The sequence below is a fragment of the Zalophus californianus genome, chromosome 2 (assembly GCF_009762305.2).
Source record: "Zalophus californianus isolate mZalCal1 chromosome 2, mZalCal1.pri.v2, whole genome shotgun sequence".
Taxonomy (NCBI): domain Eukaryota; kingdom Metazoa; phylum Chordata; class Mammalia; order Carnivora; family Otariidae; genus Zalophus; species Zalophus californianus.
The window spans coordinates 195,278,826-195,300,495 of NC_045596.1; the positions used below are offsets into that span (position 1 = coordinate 195,278,826).

The 21,670-nt window shown below is 35.6% G+C and overlaps 1 protein-coding gene across 7 annotated transcripts in view; it reads right to left on the minus strand.

Annotated features, from left to right (window-relative positions):
* The window catches only part of WDR17 (WD repeat domain 17), a 102,391-nt gene that overhangs the window by 42,547 nt on the left and 38,174 nt on the right, over window positions 1-21,670 (minus strand). For 5 of the 7 annotated variants that reach the window (XM_027598869.2, XM_027598872.2, XM_027598871.2 and 2 more), the window contains 6 exons: window positions 20,819-21,002; window positions 15,996-16,226; window positions 9,937-10,188; window positions 7,460-7,582; window positions 4,276-4,460; window positions 1,923-2,091 (listed from right to left, as the gene is read on the minus strand). In XM_027598869.2, coding sequence (XP_027454670.1) covers window positions 1,923-2,091; window positions 4,276-4,460; window positions 7,460-7,582; window positions 9,937-10,188; window positions 15,996-16,226; window positions 20,819-21,002 — 1,144 coding nt within the window. The remainder of the gene's footprint in view (window positions 1-1,922; window positions 2,092-4,275; window positions 4,461-7,459; window positions 7,583-9,936; window positions 10,189-15,995; window positions 16,227-20,818; window positions 21,003-21,670) is intronic. The other 2 variants (XM_027598874.2, XM_027598875.2) reach the window with 2 other exon arrangements.

Consider the following 21,670-nt stretch of genomic DNA (forward strand, 5'->3'; position numbering starts at 1 on the left):
GCTCTGTGTTTTTAAGAAATAAAAATATCTGTGAAAATCAAAGTGCTGCTAAGTTAGTAGGTGATCTAGTACTTAAGAATTTCTTGCAAGGCAGTCAAAGAAGAGGCTTTCTCCATTAAAAGAAAGGAACAGTTTTCCTGTGCTACCTACGAGTAAAACATGAAGGAAATACTTTGTGATAAATGATTATAAACCTAAAAAAAAATAAGCCTTTGCCATATTTCTAGTATTTTCATTCTGCTCCCTTTGTTGGGTTCTCAAATTATTGAGGAGGAGTTTCCATATTAATTTGTACTTTTTTTTCTTTTCCTGTGGTTGCTATTCTAAAATTACAGCAAGTTATGCAATCCTCTATCCTTCACTTCCATCTGCATCAACCTTCGTTAATCTTTTAAATTTTATCCATAGTTAGCTAAAAGTAGTGATTCCTCAGTAACCACATTTCAAAAAATTAAAGAATTTCCTTTCCAACATTTCTACTTTCCTGAGGCATGTAACCTGGGCAAGTTATTCAACCTCTCAGACCCTCTTTAATAAATGTTGGTAATCACAAAGTGTCACATAGGGATGAAAAGGAAGACGGCGGCAGGTAAGAGATCTAATTAGCTCTTTTTGTGCCTCACTTCTTAATTAGTGAAGTAACTTTTTTTTTTCAATTGGCCTTGTATCCGTGATGGCCCTAAGTATGCTCTGCTTACAGAAACAACTACTGTCGGAGTAAGAGCTGGATCTCCTTCTACTGGATCTTCTCCTCATTGTGGAAGAAGAGGGATAAATAAAACAGCACTAGGTTCTTTGCCTTTTTTGTATCACGGACCTCTCTGAAAGTCCGATTCCTGTGATAATCTTTGACAGACACAGGCATGTACACACATACGCTAAAACTTCTATGCATAAAATCCAAGAGATTCCCAGTGTCCCTGAAGACATCAAAACCCCGTGACAGCCCATAAATTCAAGGCTAAAAATCCCTGTGCATGAGAAGACGATCTAAAAAATAAGCTATATTCTGGCTATATGTGGGTTTTAAATTAATATGTCGCCACTACGACAAATAAGAAAAGCATTCTATATACTTTATAAAGTGAAAAATTCATTTGGGTGTGCAAAATGATATAGGGAAATAATGTTTAAAAAAAAAAAAAAGTCAGAGGTTTCAAGGACATCTTTTTTCTCCTCTAAGTACGGGAAGGTATAAAGGTAGCATTTTTCTGAGATCAAACAAAAGGTCCTATTCTGGCATAAAAGTTCTTCAATATTACAAAGGTAGAATTTATATCGAGTTACATGATCAAAATTGAACTGTGATTATACATAATCACTCATATTTACAAACAGATGTGTCAGGGAGAGATATATATTTTTTATTTTCATGCATTTGATTCACATAAAAATTTTAAGGAAAACTTTTGTCACATAAAATGCGTTATACCTTGGAAAGCATAGCTATACAAATGCAGCTAAAATTTGGGTCAAGATCATCCTTAAAGATGGGGTGACCGGGTGATAGGTATTAAGGAGAGCACATGTTGGGATGAGCACTAGGTGTTACACGCAACTAATGAACCGTTGAATGCTACAACAAAAACTTACGATGTACTATATGTTGGCTAACTGAACATAACGAAAAAAATAAATTTAAAAAATTTAAAAACAAACAAACAAAAAGATCATCCTTATTGACTGTGGTTTTTTTTTATATGATTATGTCATATAGAAAAGTCCAGAAATCAAAGTGCCTGCGCAGGGGCAGTTTATTCAAACCCCCCCCCAAAAACTGAACCGACATATATGTTGGCACTAATTTGCCCCTATAATTATTTGGAGCAAGATGGCACTGAGAGAAGATTATAATTCAAATGAAAGCAAAAGTTAGGAGAGTCATCTAACTGCATTCTTGATTTTAATAAAACACTTCTTACCTGGGGCCCATGATAGGGAGTAAATAACCCCTTCATTACCCGGTGAGGTGTACACAGCTGTTAGTGTGTTTATGTCCCAGACTTTTATAGTGCCATCAAAAGAAGCTGTTGCTAAAAGATTGGGATCATCAGGTTTGAATTTGCAGTCAAAGATCGTTTCCACATGTCCCTAGGAATGCAGCATAGAGAAGTCACAACTACTGAGGAAGATTCAAGTTATTAATAAACAAACTACAATGTATAATCAAGTTAACATATGTACTGCTGTTTCCAAATATTTATATAAAAATATATATATTATATATGTGTGTATATATATATATGTATATACAAAATCAGAATCATTGTTGTGGTTGAATGTTCTCTATGCTGTTATTACTAAACTCTTTTGTACAGACATAGATTTTATTCAACCACAGTGCCTCCAATCCGCAACTAAATACAAAGATGTTAAAAAAAGAAAAAGAATGCAAAACATATCTTTTCTGATATTCATATACAGGATACCATGCTAGAAATTTATAAAGCAATTAACTATTAATAGTTATTATGTCATTCTGGAAATATAATAAAAGACCAAGATGAAATTGAAACTATACATCCTTGAATGCAAATATTCTCTTTTTTATACCAATGACATACTCCAAAAGAACTTCATGATTTTGGCAGAAATAAGAAGAATCCAGCACAGCCTTGATTTTTAGTCTTGTTCAAAATTTTTGAACAATTTTATTCTTTGAAAATTATAAGGAAAAAAAATCACTATCTCTTCTGACTGGCAGGCATTATTTTTTTTAAGGATTTTATTTATTTATTTGACAGAGAAAGACACAGCGAGAGAGGGAACACAAACAAGGGGAGTGGGGGAGGGAGAAGCAGGCCTCCTGCTGAGCAGGGAGCCCGATGCAGGGCTCCAGGGCTAGGTCACAGGACCCTGGGATCATAACCTGAGCCCAAGGAAGGCAGATGCTTAATGACTGAGCCACCTAGGCACCCCCGACTGGCAGGCATAAGTGAAAACAAGCCACTAAAATAATTTACAATCAAGGAATATCTTAGTTTTTATGAGAACTCTCAGATTACATAGTTTTCTAAATAAAATATTTTAATATGAAGATACACACTCAATAGAAACTACTGAACTTAGATTGCATGATTTCTTCTTTGCTAATATAAGTTTTTGTAGATTTAAATGTATTTTTATATTTTTCTCCCTTCCTTTTCATAAACTTTTTGGAAAGTAAATGATAATTTGAAGTACAGGAGAGTTGACCACACTGGAAAAGAGTTTACATAAAAAGTTTACGTGGAAGGAAAATGAAATAATCTAGAGAATATCTACAAAAGGAATATTTAAAAATAAGCTACACATTGTTACAAAAATTTTTTGGCCATATTTCAAATTTTTCACTCAAGGACAAAATTAAATTTGTCCTAAAATGATACAGTATTACTTTCTTTCCCTCAATTATTTTACAAGGGTAAGTATAGCTCTATATTCCTTTTCTAAGTTTTTCTACAGAAAAACAACCAACATTTAAAAGTTTTTTAAATGTCTAGATGAGTCTAATGCAAACCTGTAAAAAGTAAAAAGGCATTTTTATGCAGTCTGAAATAGAGAGATTTAAAGAAGCTGATTCTTGACAAATATCAATTACAACACAATATACATTATTGCATGCCTTCATTCATTCACAGATTCATTCATTCAACAAAACTATTAAGTCTTGCTATGTTCCAGGCACTATTTTAAGGTGGTTAAAGAACGGAACAAAATCAGTCAAAAATGTGAGTCCTCAGTGAGGTTGTATTCTAATTTATATGGAAGCTTAACGATCATGAGAACAAAAGTTTACAGAATCACTGTATTGATTTGATAACAGCAATAAATCTTAGAAATCTTAGAAAATCTTAGAAAACACTGAACCCAACCTTGTTCATTTCACGGATATGAACAATAAAGCTTGGAGTAACTGGCAGAGATGGACTCATCCTTCCTCCTGAAAAAATATTTATTTCTCTTTGCTTCCAAAATATAGTACAGCAATGTAATTTTCCAGTACTATATGAAGGATCAACGTGTTATACACAATACCAACCATGCAGAGTAATCATAAGCTAAATAAACATTAATATTGAAAGAAGTTTAAAATTTAAAATTTTAAGAATTGTCCTAGTTTCATCATCCATCATTCTGTACATAATTCTAGAATGCTTCAGCCAACCAAGATAAAGTCCTAACATACGATTCTTTATGAAAATAACTTTAACAATCTTGGTAAGTAAAAGTAAACATCATGAGCTAACACAAAATAAGTGTTGTGTGTAAAAGAAGGAATGACCGCAGACATACCAAGTCCCTAAGAAAATCCCACTTCTTGGCTTCCAAGTCATAAAGTCCAACTCCACCATCCAAGAAGCAGCACACTGCATGCCCGGGAGGAAGAGAAAATGCCTGATTCTGTGTCAAAGTTGGGGGTGAACCTGCTTCGCTTGTCGAGGACATATAATGATTTTTAGTTGGAGACTGGCTTGAAACTAAAAAAGAAAAAAATAAACAAGTAAATATTTACACCAACAGCTTCCCATAAGCTGGAATGAAACCACAGGGCCTAATTTGTAAAGATGCCCTTCTGTTCTCTTTTATCCAGAATTTATATCAGTAAACCATGAGGCAAGAACCACATTTTCTGCCACAGAAGTCCTTCTGCAGCATGGCCAAAAATTACAAATACGTATACATAAAAGTGGATGTTATTTTGAAGAGATGTATAAAAGTGCAGGTGCAGCAAAATGGATGAAAATTAGTGAGGAACCACAGTATGTTGTGAATATTTGGACTCTTATCGCCCCATAAATTAAACCACCGCATGATTATTTTTTTAATTAGAATTGTTTTTTCAAAACGCTGACTAATGACTTACTTCCCCTCTACACACACAAACATGCATAAGAATGTTTTTATTTTAAAGCTAAACTCTCTTCCACTAATTTCCAATCCAATGAAAATAATTCTTTTTGAGGTTCTTTGTAATTCACTGTAATTTAGCACCCAAATTAAGAATCACAACTGCCTGACATACATTTGCATCTCAATGTTTCTCTCTTCTTCCTCAGGTTTATTTTCACTGTTCATTCACTTCCATTTCCCAATTTAAAATTATATTAATATGTCTCTCTGTATATTCTTTGTCTTGTCTTTTGTCTTCTTTCAAGAAGTTTTTCCTTAGAATGTGAATATTCTCTTGCAAACATAATTCAAAATAACGATACTGCTGGAAACGATCAGGCCAATCTATATTAATTACATAGTAGAATACAGATGAATATTTCCCAATAAATTCTTTTTGATCCAAATATAATAAAGTCTTCCTTATTGCATTCATTTGGATAACACTCATTTCTCAGAATCTGAGAACGACAGAAGTCCAAACTAGCATAAACTACTAATAACAAAAGAGGCATTTGGTTCAATAAATTACTGCTGACAGTTTCATTAAAATTAGCATCTTCCATGGCTGGTTCCTCTAATATTTTAATTTGTTGACATTATGGGTGGTGTTGATACCTTATATGCACCTATGTATCTGTCATTTATCTTTTTAAAGGATTTGGTGTGTATGTCTACATCTAAAATTTTTCATTTTCACATAATTTTTCTTATTTCACACTTTGTTACTTTAAAAAATTGGGAGGAAAAAAGCAAGATGTCTAATAATAGGTATCCTGAAAGGATTTGCTTAATAATGACAAGATTGGTATGTGCTTCTTTGTATTTTTGGTTTTTCCTCTAATGGGCAGAGGCTACTCTTGTAATAAGAAAAAAAAATACAAGAAAGAAGAGAATCTATAAAATTTCAGTCATCCCATGATAGCAACTAAACAAAGAAACTAAGAACTTAAAAAAATACAGGATACATAAACAATACACTAACCTCCAGCATATTACTTCTCTGGCCCTAATGTTTCTATACCCTCCAGTTTCCAGGATTTGGAACTATTAGGATGCCACAGAAAAGCTTAAATTTGTGGAAAGCCTGGAGGTTCAAACACAGAGATTGTCCCCTATTTGCCATTGCCCACTAAATTCGATACTAAATTTGCAACCGAAATAACATTACTTTGAATTACTTTGAATAGCCCCTTGCGGGGTGTGTGAGTGTGTGTATGTATGGAATATTACTCAGCCATCATAAAGAACAAAATCTTGCCATTTGCAATGACATGGATAGAACTAGACAGTATAATACTAAGTGAAATAAGTCAGCCAGAGAAAGACAAGTATCATATGATTTCACTCATATGTGGAATTTAAGAAACAAAACAGATGAACATATGGGAAGGGGGGGAAAGAGAGGGAAACAAACCATAGAGACTCTTAACAAACTGAGGGTTGATGGAGGGGAGGTCAGTGGGGGATGGGCTAGATGGGTGATGGGTATTAAGGAGGGCACTTGATGTGATGAGTACTGGGTGTTATCTGTAAGTGATGAGTCACTGAATTCTACCCCTAAAACCAATATTGTACTGTGTGTTAGCTAACCAGAAATTAAATTAAAAAATTGAAAAGAAAAAAATAAAATAAAAAAATAGACACTAGACGATAAAAAAATGAATAGCTCTTGCTAATTATTTAGTATATTATAAAGATAAACAGTAGTGAGTAAGGAGGAGTAACTCTTGATTGCTCAATCACTAAGTCCCCCACCCCGTGTTTTTCTATGATCCACACAAAAATGAAAGCACTACCAGCCACACTGAGTAATCATGACTGGCTTACTAGGAAGCCAATCTCTTTCTCTCATGTTTAAGAAAAATTCAAATTCTAAACCTCCCCCCAAATTCCAGAGTCTTTCCTTTATTGCTTAGGTGTATTTTATTATTTTTTTCTTGATTAGAGAAGCAATAAAAGGTAATCAGAAAAGAAAGTAGACAAAAATAAAGAATATCCAAAATAGCAACTACTAATCAGTGACATCTGGTATTCAACCATGGAATATATGTTCCAGATCCTATATTTCAAATATTTAGGTTATTTCAACTTTGTTATAAACCCTCCAGACTGTAAAGGAGCCACACTTAAAACATAAAGTCTCCTAGTTCAGATCAATTTTATTTGATCTATTACTCTTGATATTTCTTATTTTCACCAAAATCATTGCTTCATTTTCCCCATGTAGATAATTTGAAATTATCTTAATATCCTCCTTTATTAGCATTTTAAAAATGTAACTTGGCTCTAAATATTTTCAACCTAGTAATATTAGATATTATGTGGCCTTGAGAGCTCTTTAGTTCACATATTGTCAAAGGCCATTTTTTAAAACCTGCTTTTCAGTAGCATATAGTATTTGATGTGTTTATTTTTTTTTCCTTTTCTTTTAAAGATTTTATTTAATTTCCAGTAGGTTAACATACATTGTAAATTTTTTTCACTATGTTCAGTTGGTATGTTTATATCATTATATCAGTCATTTTATTTGATACCAGTAAATCTGACATTTTAAAATATTAAATTTTGATGATTTTTTACTTACACTTTTTTCTTGGAGGAGAATTAAGTACATGTAAGCAGTGAAACCCTGTTTTCTTTAATTTAAAATTATCAATAGGTGTTGTTCTTGAAACATTCCAAATGCGCAAAACCCCCACTTGAGAATCTAGTCAGATCAAGAAAAAAGCATTATATTAACTAGTTTTATTTGAAACATAAAATGCCCAGACATAAAAGTAGTAACAAAAACTTTAACTTGCAAGATTTTTATTTTTTTATTTTTTAAAGATTTATTTATTTATTTATTTGACAGAGAGAGACACAGCAAGAGAGGGAACACAAGCAGGGGGAGGGGAGAGGGAGAAGCAGGCTTCCCGCCAAGCAGGGAGCCAGACGCGGGGCTCGATCCCAGGACCCTGGGATCATGACCTGAGCTGAAGGCAGACGCTTAATGACTGAGCCACCCGGATGCCCCTAACTTGCAAGATTTTTAGCACCACTTACTGACATTCTTCAAACAATATCGTACAATAACCCAAAGAAACAGGTGAAATACTACTCATCCTTTAAATGTTTGGCTTATTTTGCTTTTTTTCTGTTCCAAATCCTTTCCTAGGATGAACAACTGCCTGCTTTGGCAGCTTTCCCCTACAAAGGTCATTATTAGAGTTTGATCACAAAAAAAGCACCCCACTGACACCCTTGCTCTAGGGAAGCCAGCTACAAAAAACTTTCCACCTCTAACATTAAATAATATTTTGTCTTTTGAAATGTACGTAAACTGCCCCTTTGCTCACCTGCAACCAGGACTGCCTGACATACCAAAAGACCAACTAGAAAGCTCCCCCACTTCCTGAAAATCCCACCTATTATATAGAAGCTGCTTTGGGAAACATTCTGGCAGTTCCTCCAGTGATTAAACAGTTACCATATGACTCAGCATCTATACGCCTACACATATACCCAACAGAATGATAAACATTATGTCCACACAAAAACCTCTACACCGACATTCAGCACAGCATTATTCCAATAGCAAAAAAGCCAAAAAAGTGGAAACAAGGTAAATGTCTGTCAACTGTTTTGGATAAACAAAATCTGGCATATCCATACAATGCAATATTATTCATCCATGAAAAGGAATGAAATAGTCATACACACTACAACATGGATGAACCTTGAAAACTTTATGGTCAGACACCTGTACTGAATGATTTCATTTCTATGGAACGTCCAGCCTAGGTACATCCACAGAAATAGAATGTAGGTTAGCAGTTAAATACACACACGTGTGCGCTTGGGGCTGTGGAGAGGGGTTCATGAAGAGTGACTGCTACCAGCTACCGAGTCTACTGGGGGCATGACAAAATGTCCCACAGTGAGGTCATGGTGATGGTTGTACACCTTTGTGACTACAGACACCACTGAACCATATGCTTCAAAGTTTTGGGCGCCTGGGTGGCTCAGTCGTTAAGCGTCTGCCTTCGGCTCAGGTCATGATCCCAGGGTCCTGGGATCGAGCCCCACATCAGGCTCCCCCTGCTCTGCGGGGAGCCTGCTTCTCCCTCTGCCTCTGCCTGCCACTACCCCTGCTTGTGCTCTCTCTAATAAATAAAATCTTTAAAAAGCAAAAACAAAATGCTGAGTTTTATGGCATGTGAATTTTAACTCAGGAATAATGATAATATATTTTAAATGTTCATGCCTGTCATTAACTATATCGTACAAAATGACAGGCAATTAAGATATGTAAGACTCCATCTACATCCATGCCTAATGTAAGCGCTTAAAGAAGTAAAGAATTTCTTCAAGACAGTTGTGAGGATAAAGACTCTGTTATTTCAAATGAAGCAAACACGGGAAGTATTTATACAGTAGCTGAAAGTACTCAGTTTTTCAGAGACCTCTCTCCTGCATCCTAAGAAACCAGTAGAAGGAGTTATTTAATTTCTAATTACTCGCTTAAGTGCCCTTATCTTCCCATCCCCTGCCAGTTCTTAGTTTTACTAATCGTCTCATGACTGGGAAACCAAGAAGGAGCTTCCTTTCAAGCCATGATGATACACCCCACTTTCATTTCCAATTTAGATTGAAAAGGCCCTGGTCTATCTAGGTACTCATGGTCACTGACTGTCCAAACTATCAGTGAGGCTAAAAGAGCTCCCATCTAGATCAACTGTTGTTCTAGTTAGTACTTTTACCGTCATCCTTCCATGACTGAAACTGAGTTATCTCTGTCTTCTACACACAAACACAAAAACCTGAGCACATGTGTGCACATACAGAATACAGTCCAATTTATAACCAGAAACCTGGAAAACTGGGACTTAATGTCATATTTATTTGTCATTATGTTAATGACATACAGTATAAATAAAAGTAAACTAGGCATTTACTACAATAAATGATAATATTGGGTATTAATACATTTTATACAAAATTAACCAATAAAAGACTGTAACTTCCCTGACTCAGAGAATAAACACGTATTTAAAACTTTGGGGAATAGGGTAAACTTACCCCCAGTTACAAACATCCCAGGAGCACTGGGAACCCAGGCCAAGCACTGAACAGAAGCTGCTGCACTGGGAAAATTAAATGTTGTTATGCAATAAAGTGATTCCGAATCTAGCAGGCGAATTCCGAAATGCATATTAGCCACAAGGAGATAATCAGTAGACAGTGGGTCCCATTCCAGGGCTGTCACTGGATCTTCCTCATCTGTCCCTTCAAGAGATTCAGGTCTCAGAACATGTTTCTGACTTTTATTACCTATTAAAATATAAAGAAAAAGATTTTAAACAAAATGCTCAAAAGAAAATCAACAACTGAGGTTGTAGTAATTTCCTCTTTGCACAGCCCTGGTCTCTGAGAGTACTGGGAACAGAGATTTGGCCTTTGTGTGCAGAGGTCCTAAGTGACACAGGAGTGCAGGGGGACGAGATGAAAGTCAGACTGAACTGCTCTGCTCTGGCCATCTCTGGTGCCCTAAATGTTTCTCTTATTTGTTACTGAAATGCCAAAAGAAAAAGACGCACATAAACAATACCCATGATCATGTCATCAACTACAATTTCCACCGAGCTGCAGCAGTGTGGGGATAGGGAAGTGCTTACCAAGAGGAACATCCTGTTGTGGTCAAAAGCACAGACTTTGCAGCCGACTGCCTGGGTGCACAGCCTCGTTCCACCACCAACTAGCTCTGTGCTCTTGGACAAGACGCTGAATCTTTGTGGGCTCAGTGTTTTATTTGTATAATGAAGAACATAACAATACTTAGCTCGTAGAGTTTTGTAAAAGAGTGAGTTAGTCACTTCAAGTGCTAAGAACAGTGAGGCCTGTTATAAGCAGCATGTCAATATTTACGGTCCCCCCTTCCGCATGCATCACAGCAGTGCTCATAAGTATAACTCACTCCCGACAACCAGTACAAATAAGGCGGCCAGAAAAATAGGGACATAAAACATGTGGAATTAAATGAAGCGAAGGATTATCAAACAACCCTCTTGTTCCTTCCAAATTTAGACACAACTGGCAATGGGGAAAAAAATGCTTCTGCTGATACATTACACGGGGCTCCAATTAGCTGGCCTCCCATTCCAAGGAAAGGCAGCAAGACAACGGTGTTCAGACACCACAGTCTTCACAGACCCAGCTCCTCCTGAGGATTATAAATGCCACCCGAAGTGTTTATGAAACAATAACCCAACTGACAGATACCATAGCTCCTTCTGTAATATCACCATTACTTACTGTTTTTCAACATATCAGATTATAGAAGCAAAAAAATAAATTTCCTTGGATATATAAGCTACTTATAAAATGAACTGAAAACCTTACAGTTTCTGGGTTGGAATTAAATTTGTCAGAATACATTATTCTTTATGATGTTGATCTTACATTTTATTTAGAATTTTTGCATGTAAAATCATAGAAGGTACATGTGATGTTTCTTTTATTTGGCTTTATCAAATTTTTGAAATCGTCATCGAGAAAAGTTTGCTTCTTCTTTCCCAAAATAAGCATCTGCTAAATTGCTATTTGATCTAACAAACAGTAATATTAATATAGCAAATCATTACAAGTCAGAGAGAGACAGAAAAATGATCAACCTAAGTTACACTAAAGCTATTTCTTAAGTAATTTTCAGATATTTGCATGTGCCAGTTAACATCAGTGGTTTATGAAAAATATCCCAGAATGTGAAAAAAAATAAAAACAACACCAACACAAACGTGGGAAAATCTGCAATGCAAATGCTATGGTATCTAAATCATGTTGCTTGAAAGCCCATGCTTTGTCAAAATGATTATGAATTACAGTCACTGTTTTCTGTTCTGTCTAGTACCAACATTTTTATTATAAAAAATAGAAAACTAAATCTATAAAATTTTACAGCCAACCATTAGAACAGCTGATAATACTTTCATTATTTTATATTATTTCTTTTTATTTATGTTCTATTTTATTTTTTCTTTTGAAAAAAAATTCTTTAGATTTTATTTATTTGAGAGAGAGAGACAGACATAGTGAGAGAGAGAGGCACCTCTATTTTATTATACAAATATCAGGCAACTTGTGTTGTCAGATACAACAGAAGCATTTGAGAAGAGTAAGTCAATAAGAAGGTAAGGTTGATAATTTCTGCATAAAAAACAAAAACTAGGGGCGCCTGGGTGGCTCAGTTGGTTAAGGTCTGCCTTTGGCTCAGGTCGTGATCCTGGGGTCATGGAACGAGTCCCACATCAGGCTCCCTGCTCAGCGGGGTGTCTGCTTCTCCCTCACCCTTTGCCCCTCCCCACCTTCTATGCATTCTCTATCTGCTCTCTCTTTTAAATAAATAAATAAAATTTAAAACAAAAAACCAAACCAAAAAAACATAACCAAAAACCAGGGCAAGGGAAAATTGGGGTTTAAAAATGAAATAATGAAAAAAAAATAAAAAATAAATTAAAATGAAATAATGAGGTAGCATATAATCCACATAGCTATTCAAATTTTGATTTTGAAACCAGTGGCCAAAGCAAAGAAGAAAAAAATCATGAAAGGTTACATAACTCACCGTGTCCATAGGAAAAAAATAAAACAAAAAGACAAAAAAAAAAAAAATGTGCTCAGGAGAAACACTTTTCCCAGAACTGAGACCAAAAATACAGGTCTCCCGTGTTGTTTTCAAAAAGGGAACGCAGTATTACACAGGGAATATCATCAACATTTCTAAAATAAAACCATGCAAATTTGACTAATGCACATCCTTGGAATAACACCAAAGTCAATTCAATGAAAACATTTCTATTATGAAGATAAAAAAAATTTCTGATGACCTAGCTTTGTCCAAAACTATAATTTTAAATAGCTAGAGCAGTTTTCTAATGAATTTGGCTCTAGAATCCTCTATTTGTGAATTTTTACATGAAAATCCAATACATAAATATAGAATAAAGTGGTGCTTTTCAGACTGAAAGGGAGAAGGCATAAAAGCCAGCAACATCACCTCCGTGAATATTTCCTTTTTTTCTCTAGAGAGATAAAGACCAGACAGCAGAGAGCTTGAGGTCTTAGTCTCCTGCAAGAACCTGGAGGATATAAATTCTATCTTGTTACATAGAGATAGAATAATCTGTTGTGCCAGTAAGTCATTAAGAATTTAAAGGTGACCACTCCTTAGGAAAAGTAAAAAGTATAACATCAGTATTAATGCTAACAGTCTCAAAGCTTCAAACTCACAATGCAGAATGTAACATCAGAATAAAAAGTAGTATTTCCTTTATGACCCGTTAGCTCATGTATATGCAAAAGGAAAAACATGGCAGGATTATACCTTTCCTAATGTTTTGTATATATTCATTGCTAAACATCCTATGGAATAAATGAGGCCAACAAGTCTGTACGGGGTTGTTATGGGTTGAATTGTATCCCCCCAAAAGATGTTGAAGTCCCAACCTCCAAGGATCTGTGAATGTGACTTTATTTGGAAATAGGGTATTTGCAGATGATAAATTAAGATGACGTCATGAGGGTGAACCATAATCCAGCATGACTGTCCTTATAAAAAAGAGAAATTTGGACACAGAGACCTGCATGTACACAGGGAGAATGCCATGTGAAAACTGATGCTAGGCTGCCACGAGCTAAGGAATGACCAGAAGCTAAGAGACAGGTCTGTTGCCTTCAGAGGGCCTTGCTGACACCTTGATTTCGTATTTCTGGTCTCTAGAACTGCAAGACAGCACATCTGTTGATCTAAGCCACCCAGTATGTGGAACTTTGTTAGGGTAAGCCCTAGTAAATGAATCCATGTGTGGGTCCAGAAAAATAACACTTGATGATACAGGTAGAGATGCACAAACTACTTCATTTAATAACTGGAAGATGAGTTATGGGAAAATGATGGCCTCTTCTGGAAGTCACAGGCCAGATGTTGAAATATTATACATTCCACTCTGACTTAAACCCACAAAAGGGAGGGCAAAGGAGGTCTTTATGCCTCCCTATCCTTTCAATGCCAGAATAAGCATAAAATGTCTCAATGTTTTATATTTTAGATATATGATACAATGTCTCAATGTCTTAGGACTTAACACATTCAAAAATACCTACTTAAAAAATGCCTAATGATAATAAAGCAAAAAAAGAAAGCCATAGTCAATGAAAAAGAGATGGTCACAGTGACAAATTATGAAATATGAATAATATCTAGAATGAAATTTGGACCAAAGTAAGTGCACACTCCTCATTATCCTCTTGAGAGCTCAGCAGCACACAGACTCCTCAAAAATAAAGTATCACAATCCTTATGAAACCTCAGGGTGCAGGCTGGCTGGGGAGTAGTGGCGAGTCCCTAACAAGATCTGGTTACACCCCCAGACTGCAGAGAGGAGGTTGGTTCCTCCCCCTCCTCCAGAGGAGGGACCACACAGCACACAGCCATCCTGACTGTCCCTAAATTCCCCCCCCCCCCCCCCCCCCCCCCCCGCCCCGGGACTGGGGAAGACTGCTGTCGATCAAGAGCTCAGGAGGGAAAAGAAGTGGTATGCACCAGATCAAACAGAGAAAGTCTGTGAATGAGGTCACTTAACCATGAGCCTAATGACCAACTTTACAGAATTTTCTTCCAATGCAGAGGACAGAACCGATTGGGTGGGGGTGTCTGAGACAACAAATCCAAATGAAGTGGAAAACAAGCACAGATCCCTCCCCACTCCAACTTAAAACAAACAGATAAAACTCTCCCCAGGTTGCATTAGTATAACCAGAAGGAGCAACAGGTATACGTGCAAAGAGCAGAGGGGAGGTGGCAAAGAAGTCTAATTATTATCTTTCTTTAAGAAGTAAAACAGTAGATCCTGTTTGAAAGGTATTTGAGATAAAATGGCACCAAAATATCAGTGTTTTATATATCATTTTATTTTTACATCTGAAAAAAATCTCTTCATCTTTACTACATAATATAATCAGGGAGTGATATCCCATCACCTTTGACATATTTTTTAAATTAACATATAATGTATTATTTGTTTCTGGGGTACAGGTCTGTGATTCATCAGTCTTACACAATTCACAGCGCTCACCATAGCACATACCCTCCCCAGTGTCCATCACCCAGCCACCCCATCCCTCCCACCCCCCACCTCGCCAGCAACCCTCAGTTTGTTTGTTTCCTGAGATTAAGAGTCTCTTAAGGTTTGTCTCAGTCTCTGGTTTCATCTTGTTTCATTTTTTCCTCTCTTCCCCTAAGATCCTCTGCCTTGTTTCTGAAATTCCACATAATATAATTATCATATATATCATTTTTTTAACGTTAGAAAGAAATATTTATTCAAATTTTTATAATTTCTTTTGTTCAACTTCAATTTCTTTTTTCTTCTATTAGTTTCAGATAAATTGGATGTGATACATTTTGTGAAAGTAGTGATCTTAGTCCTAAAAAGCACTTTTATCCATCTATCTAGCAAGTCAGGAGTCACATACATCAACAGAGATGCCAGATGGCTAAAAGCATGTTTTTCAAACGGTAGCCATACTACTTTTGAGTGGAGAGCTATTCTGGTAATTTTCAGATTTCCCCATTACACATTTTATCATTGTTTAAATTGAAAAAATAAACATAAATTAGTTCCTCAGACCCGTTCATTCAGCTAGATTAATTAACTGATGGAAGAATCCAAAGATTTATTGTTCCTTTCTATCTCAAGTTCAAAGTCTTTGCTAAGGACCTATGGCATCACAATGGTATTTTACAAGCAGGTGGGAAAATATTTTTGAGTAGTATTAGTAAGTCATCATATTCCTCTGCTGTATGTCCTTATTCATTCAGGTCATTTTCTGAGTAAATGTACAGAAATAAACAATTGACTTAAAGTAAAAATATGGGGCAAATGACTGGATTTGGGTTAACTCAAAGTACAATCTGCACAGCTGAGTTAAATATATTACAATAAAACTTACTTCATGGTGCTGGATATTATTTGCACAACTATTATATTAAAATTAAAATACTGTGAACTTTGGCTGTATGCTGTGTAAACAAGAAATTACATAAGGTAAGAAAAAGAAACTTGACTAAATTAAATTCTTACCTGGCTGAAAAATTGACAGACTTCCATCAATATGACCAAATACAACTTTTCCCTTTTTCTGGGTGTGCCATCTGAATACAGAGATATCAGACAAGAAGCCATGTGCTTCCTTGTGCACAGTCACCCCACTCTCTGGGCCTGAGACGGTCCAAATGAATAGTGGTCCTCTGTGGGAAACAAATGCCACGGCGTCACCTGCATTCCAGCACCAGCTAAGAGAGGCAGGCATCCCTAGAAGAAATAAAATACAGATACGTAATAGAGCCGTGAGAAAGAAGATATACCATTAAATAGTATTTCCACTGCACATTTCTAAAGCAACTTAAAGAACAGGCTTGTCATTTAAAAAAATATTACTACCTTCCTAGCTGGGAGTCGGACTTATAAAGTGACCCTAAAGACGACAGGCAACATATGTAGGGTGCTTCCATAATGAAAGGAAAAGTACCTCATTAGGTTTAAAACTACTAATTATTATATGCTTCATAGATGCAGACATTTACACAGTTTTTTCTTTCAGAAACTACATAGGAAAGCAATAAATTCTTACTGAGTTTTTGTGTAGACTCGTAGGCATTCTCAGTATACAAGTTAATATGGTATACAATTCCTGCTTCAAAGGATCTTAACTATAAGATATAAATATAATATCTTGGGAAGCTAAGGATTATATAAATGAAAAGTGAAATGCAACTAAAGGGGTTTAATAACAGTAAAATTAATGCTACAATCTATGTTTTATCAGGGTTTAGATTCAAATCTTAGTGCTGCTTCAGATGAACTAAACAAGTAATTTTATCTCTTAAACCTGTCTTCTCATCTATAAAATGGATATAACCAAAAGTGGCTGGACACATATTCCACATGAATATTAAGAAAGGAAATATAATAATGCATGTAAAAGACCTTTTTAAACTATAGAAGACATACAAAAGTTAATTGTATTCCCCTATTACTGTGATCAAATAAATCATATATAAAATAAGTGTCACGGTAAATTTATAACTCAAGACAGAGATTATGAATCTCCCAACACAGATACTTTAAACAAATGCATCAGAATCAGCAAACTGAATATGCATATCAGATCATATGGAATTAGGGCCCAGGAATCTATTTGTAACAAGGTTTTCCAGGAGCGCCTGGGTGGCTCAGTTGGTTAAGCCTCTGCCTTCGGCTCAGGTCATGATCCCGGGGTCCTGGGATCGAGCCCCTCATCAGGCTCTTTACTCAGCAGGGAGCCTGCCTCTCCCTCTTCCTGCTTCCCCTTCTTGTGCTCGTGCTCTCTCTCTGTCAAATAAATAAAATCTTAAAAACAAAAACAAGGTTTTCCAAATGATTGTGACATACAGAAAGATTTGTGAACTGTTGGGCAACTGTCCTGGAAAGAAGCTGGATTTGAATTATACTTTGAGGAAGCAGCAGAGTTTAACGTATGGGATAAGTAGTATTTCCCAGGAAGAGGAAGTGCTATAAACAAAGATACAGAGTTGAAAGTTGTTCATTGACAGTACATTCAATTTGTGTCCTTAATGCTCCAAGAGGCAGAAACCAGAAGCCTAACGCCTAGTTCAGGGCCTGACATAAAATGGTAACTCCATAAATATTTACAGAAGGAATGAATGAGTCCATGAATAAGACCAATAAAAAGCTGATGTGGTGGGCACCTGGGTGGCTCAGTCGGTTAAGCTGCTGCCTTCGGCTCGGGTCATGATCCCAGGGTCCTGGGATCAAGCCCTGCATAGAGCTCCCTGCTCAGCGGGGAGCCTGCTTCTCCCTCTGCCTCCGCCTGCCGTTCTGCCTACTTATGCTCTCTCTCTATCTCTCTGTCAAATAAAAAAAAAAAAAAAAAACTTTAAAAAAATGTGTGGTTTTAGAATACATTAACAGAAGTAGAATTTCCCAATAAGGGATGAGATACCCTGAATGGGTCAAACTACCATCGCACACCTGAAGAAAGCCACTAGAACGCGGGCTCTCTGATGCATGTTTCCAGAGAGGCAGCAAGGAAGAGAAGGGACCAGAAACAATGTCATATAGTTGAAACAGAAAAGGCTTCTAGAATGGTTTATTATTTCTAAGTACTTCTAAGAACTCTATAAAATATCAACTCATTTAATTCTCCCCAAAATATTGTAAGATGGGTAGGTAGTACTATTATCCATTGGGAACAATGTTTTGGGGTGTTTTTTCTGAAAGGATATTATCAAGTGTGATATTTTTCAACCTTATGATAATTTTAACATTTTACATTTAAACAAATACTTATTTTAAATAAAATTTTTATTACTGTGGAAAACAGAATGAAATATAAAATACAGAGGCAAGTTCAAGTTCTAATATTGATTTTTAAAAAAGGTTGACTAAATGCAAATTTCTACTTTGCTTAAGCTGGATTCTGAAAAGAAGAAACAGAATCTAAGACATTTCAAAGGGAATTACTTACAATGAAAATAACCAAAATATTTGTAATTTTTTTGCAAATATAGCTTTCAATTTTCAAATTAAGAAGATATTTAGAAATGGCATGAAGAACTTATTGTGAAGCCTCTGAAAATTTTCAAAGGAAAGGAAAATACATAAGGAGAGGAAAAATATGTAAAAGTGATCAAAACTGTTAGCATAATTATTTAATAATTCTACAAATGCTAATGAAAAAGCCTTTTTTAGGATTTAGCTATTTTTTAATTTAAATTCAATTAGTCAAGGTATAGTACATCATTAGTTTTTGATATAATGTTCAATGATTCAGCGAATGAAAAAGTCTTATCTAATTGTATCCTCTGTGGCAAAAAAAGCTATGGTGCACACAGCTAATGAATAAAAAACTCTTCCATTATGAAAAGATGTGATGCATATGGTGTTTGATGACAAATCAGTTGATAAACTAGGTGATAACACAATAATATACTGTCTAATCTGTACCTACCATAACTTTTAGAAAATGTTACTATGCAGTTATAGTCTAGTATAGATTTTGTGTGACAACTTCATAAGAACAAGGATATCATGTAGCATTTAAGGAGTATTTACTGTGTTACCTAAAATTAATTTCACATAAAGCTGAATATAAAGCATTGAGAAAATGTACTATTGACTGTTAAAAGCAATAGTGGAAAAACCTGTAGGATTTGTGATTGGTAGAGAAACAGGTATGACTAGAAAAACATGAAAAATCTTGGTTGAGGCTATCAATTGCTGTTTACACATCACAAAGCCTTGTACCAAAAGTATTTTGGCTTTTTTTCATTGATGTATTGAAAACCTTAAGGAAAACCATTACATTAATGGAAGCTCACTGAATAAAGTTGACTTTAAAAATATTTTTGCTCAGAGATTGGAGTAAACTACACACTAATACTGAAGCTCAGTGGTTGTTGCAAGTGAAAATAAGCAGCAGGTTATATGAGCTTGGGAATGAGATTCACATTTTTCTAGTTGAAAAATTAACCTTGTTTGGCAAATATTTTTTTTAAGATGAAAGTTATATAACAAAATTGGTTTATTTTACTGGTATTTTCAACATTCCTAATGACCTAAACTTGAAAAGACAAGGAAAAAGAAATGTACTAAGTATACTGAGCATATCCAAAGGTTCCAAAAGGCATTATTATTATCTGGGAAGCAAGACTGACATATAATTGCCTATGAATTCTCAATATTGTTGCTACATACTGAAAAGAACATTATAAAGAAACTGAACAAAATAAAGTTAGCGAGACTGTCACATCTTAGCGTTCTGTCTCAAAGTTATAACCAGTAATTGTTACAGGAACAACTGCCCATGAAAAACACATCCAGCAGGAGCTCGTAAAATCGTAATTAATAACTGAGACACCCCTGGCACTGAAAAAGGGACTGAACTGGGCACCTGGGTGGCTCAGATGGTTGAACGTCTGCCTTCGGCTCAGGTCATGATCCAGGGGTCCTGGGATCGAGTCCCGCATCAGGCTCCCTGCTCCGCGGGGAGCCTGCTTCTCCCTCTGCTTCTCTCTCTCTCTCTGTCTCTCATGAATAAATAAATAAATAAATCTTTAAAAAAAAGGGACTGAATTATTGTGACATCTAAAACAGAAAAATGGTACCTTCATCATTATCATGGGGTAAGAGGCTAGCTAGAAAGAGTGTAATAATATTCAATTCACTAAGACCTACTTGTGTGAACTAGGACTTCTATCTTGACCCAGTTAAAAATAAAGGAGAGAAACCAACTCAGCAGGGCCCTGATTACATGCGTAACACTGTCAGTGTATGTTTCAGATTGGAATAGAGTAATGAACAGGCTAGACCAATTGTCTCATTAAGAAAATTGTACCAATTATTTATATATTTATTTTGAGAATTTTTGTTATATTTACATATTAATGAAATCATTTGGTATTGACCGTTTTTAACTGATTGGTGTACTAAGTATAAATATTTCATGAAATTTTGTTTCAGTTTTATATATATGTACAATGAGTCAAGATATGAAATTTCTTACATAGATTTGCACTGGAAAGTTTGAAAAGCAGTACTTTAAAACCTGAGCTAATTTAAATAAAATATTTGCTTATTAAAATAAAATATGTTGGGGCACCTGGGTGGCTCAGTTTTTAAACGTCTGCCTTCGGCTCGGGTCATGGTCCCAGGGTCCTGGTACCGAGCCCCGCATCGGGCTCCCTGCTCCACGGGAAGCCTGCTTCTCCCTCTCCCACTCCCCCTGCTCGTGTTCCCTCTCTCGCTGTCTCTCTCTCTGTCAAATAAATTTTAAAAATCTAAAAAAATAAAAATAAAAATAAAAAAATTTCATTTAGTAAAATAAACCCCAGTTACAAATATACCTTTTGTATTGTCGAGCTTAGCAACGACTTTTTGTTCTGCAACATTCCAAATGATCACTAAATTATCGGTACTGCCACTTGCAAACACATCAGGGTTATGTGGACACCAAGAGATAGCTGTGATTGTTTTTTTATGTTCAGACATAATTGCACGAAGTTTGAATTCATTATAACGGTGATCCAACTAAAAAAAATATATAAATAAGACATTTCAGTGCTTCTTTTTAGGTAACACACTTTTCATTAATAATCACATTATTTTTAAAAAGCTACATACATGAAAATTAGTGAACCTAATGACACGATATGAACACATTTCAAGCCTTGGTCTACTTTCAAGTGTTAAGTGTAGTCAATCAATATAAAGAAATCATTTTTTTAGGCTTTTATTTTAGTTCCAGTTAGCTAATAGTGTTCTGTTAGGTTCAGGTGTACAATACAGTGATCCAACACCTCCCAACATCACCGAGTGCTCACCCCAAGCGCACTTTGTAACCCCCATCATCTATTTCACCCACCCTCCCACCCTTCTCTCCTCCATCAGCTTATTCTCTATAATTGAGTCCATTTCTTGATTTGTCTCTTCCTCTCTTATTTTTCCCCTTCGCTTGTTTTGTTTCTTAAATTCCAAATATGTGTGAAATCATATGGTATATGTCTTTTCCTAACTTATTTTGCTTAGCATTATACTCTGTAGCTCCACCCATGTTGTTGCAAATGGAAAGATTTCATTCGTTCTTATGGCTGAATAACATTCCACTGTATATATATTTCTTCTCTACCCATTCATCAATCAATGGACACTAGGGCTGCTTCCATAGTTTGGGTATTATAAATAATGCTGCTATCATC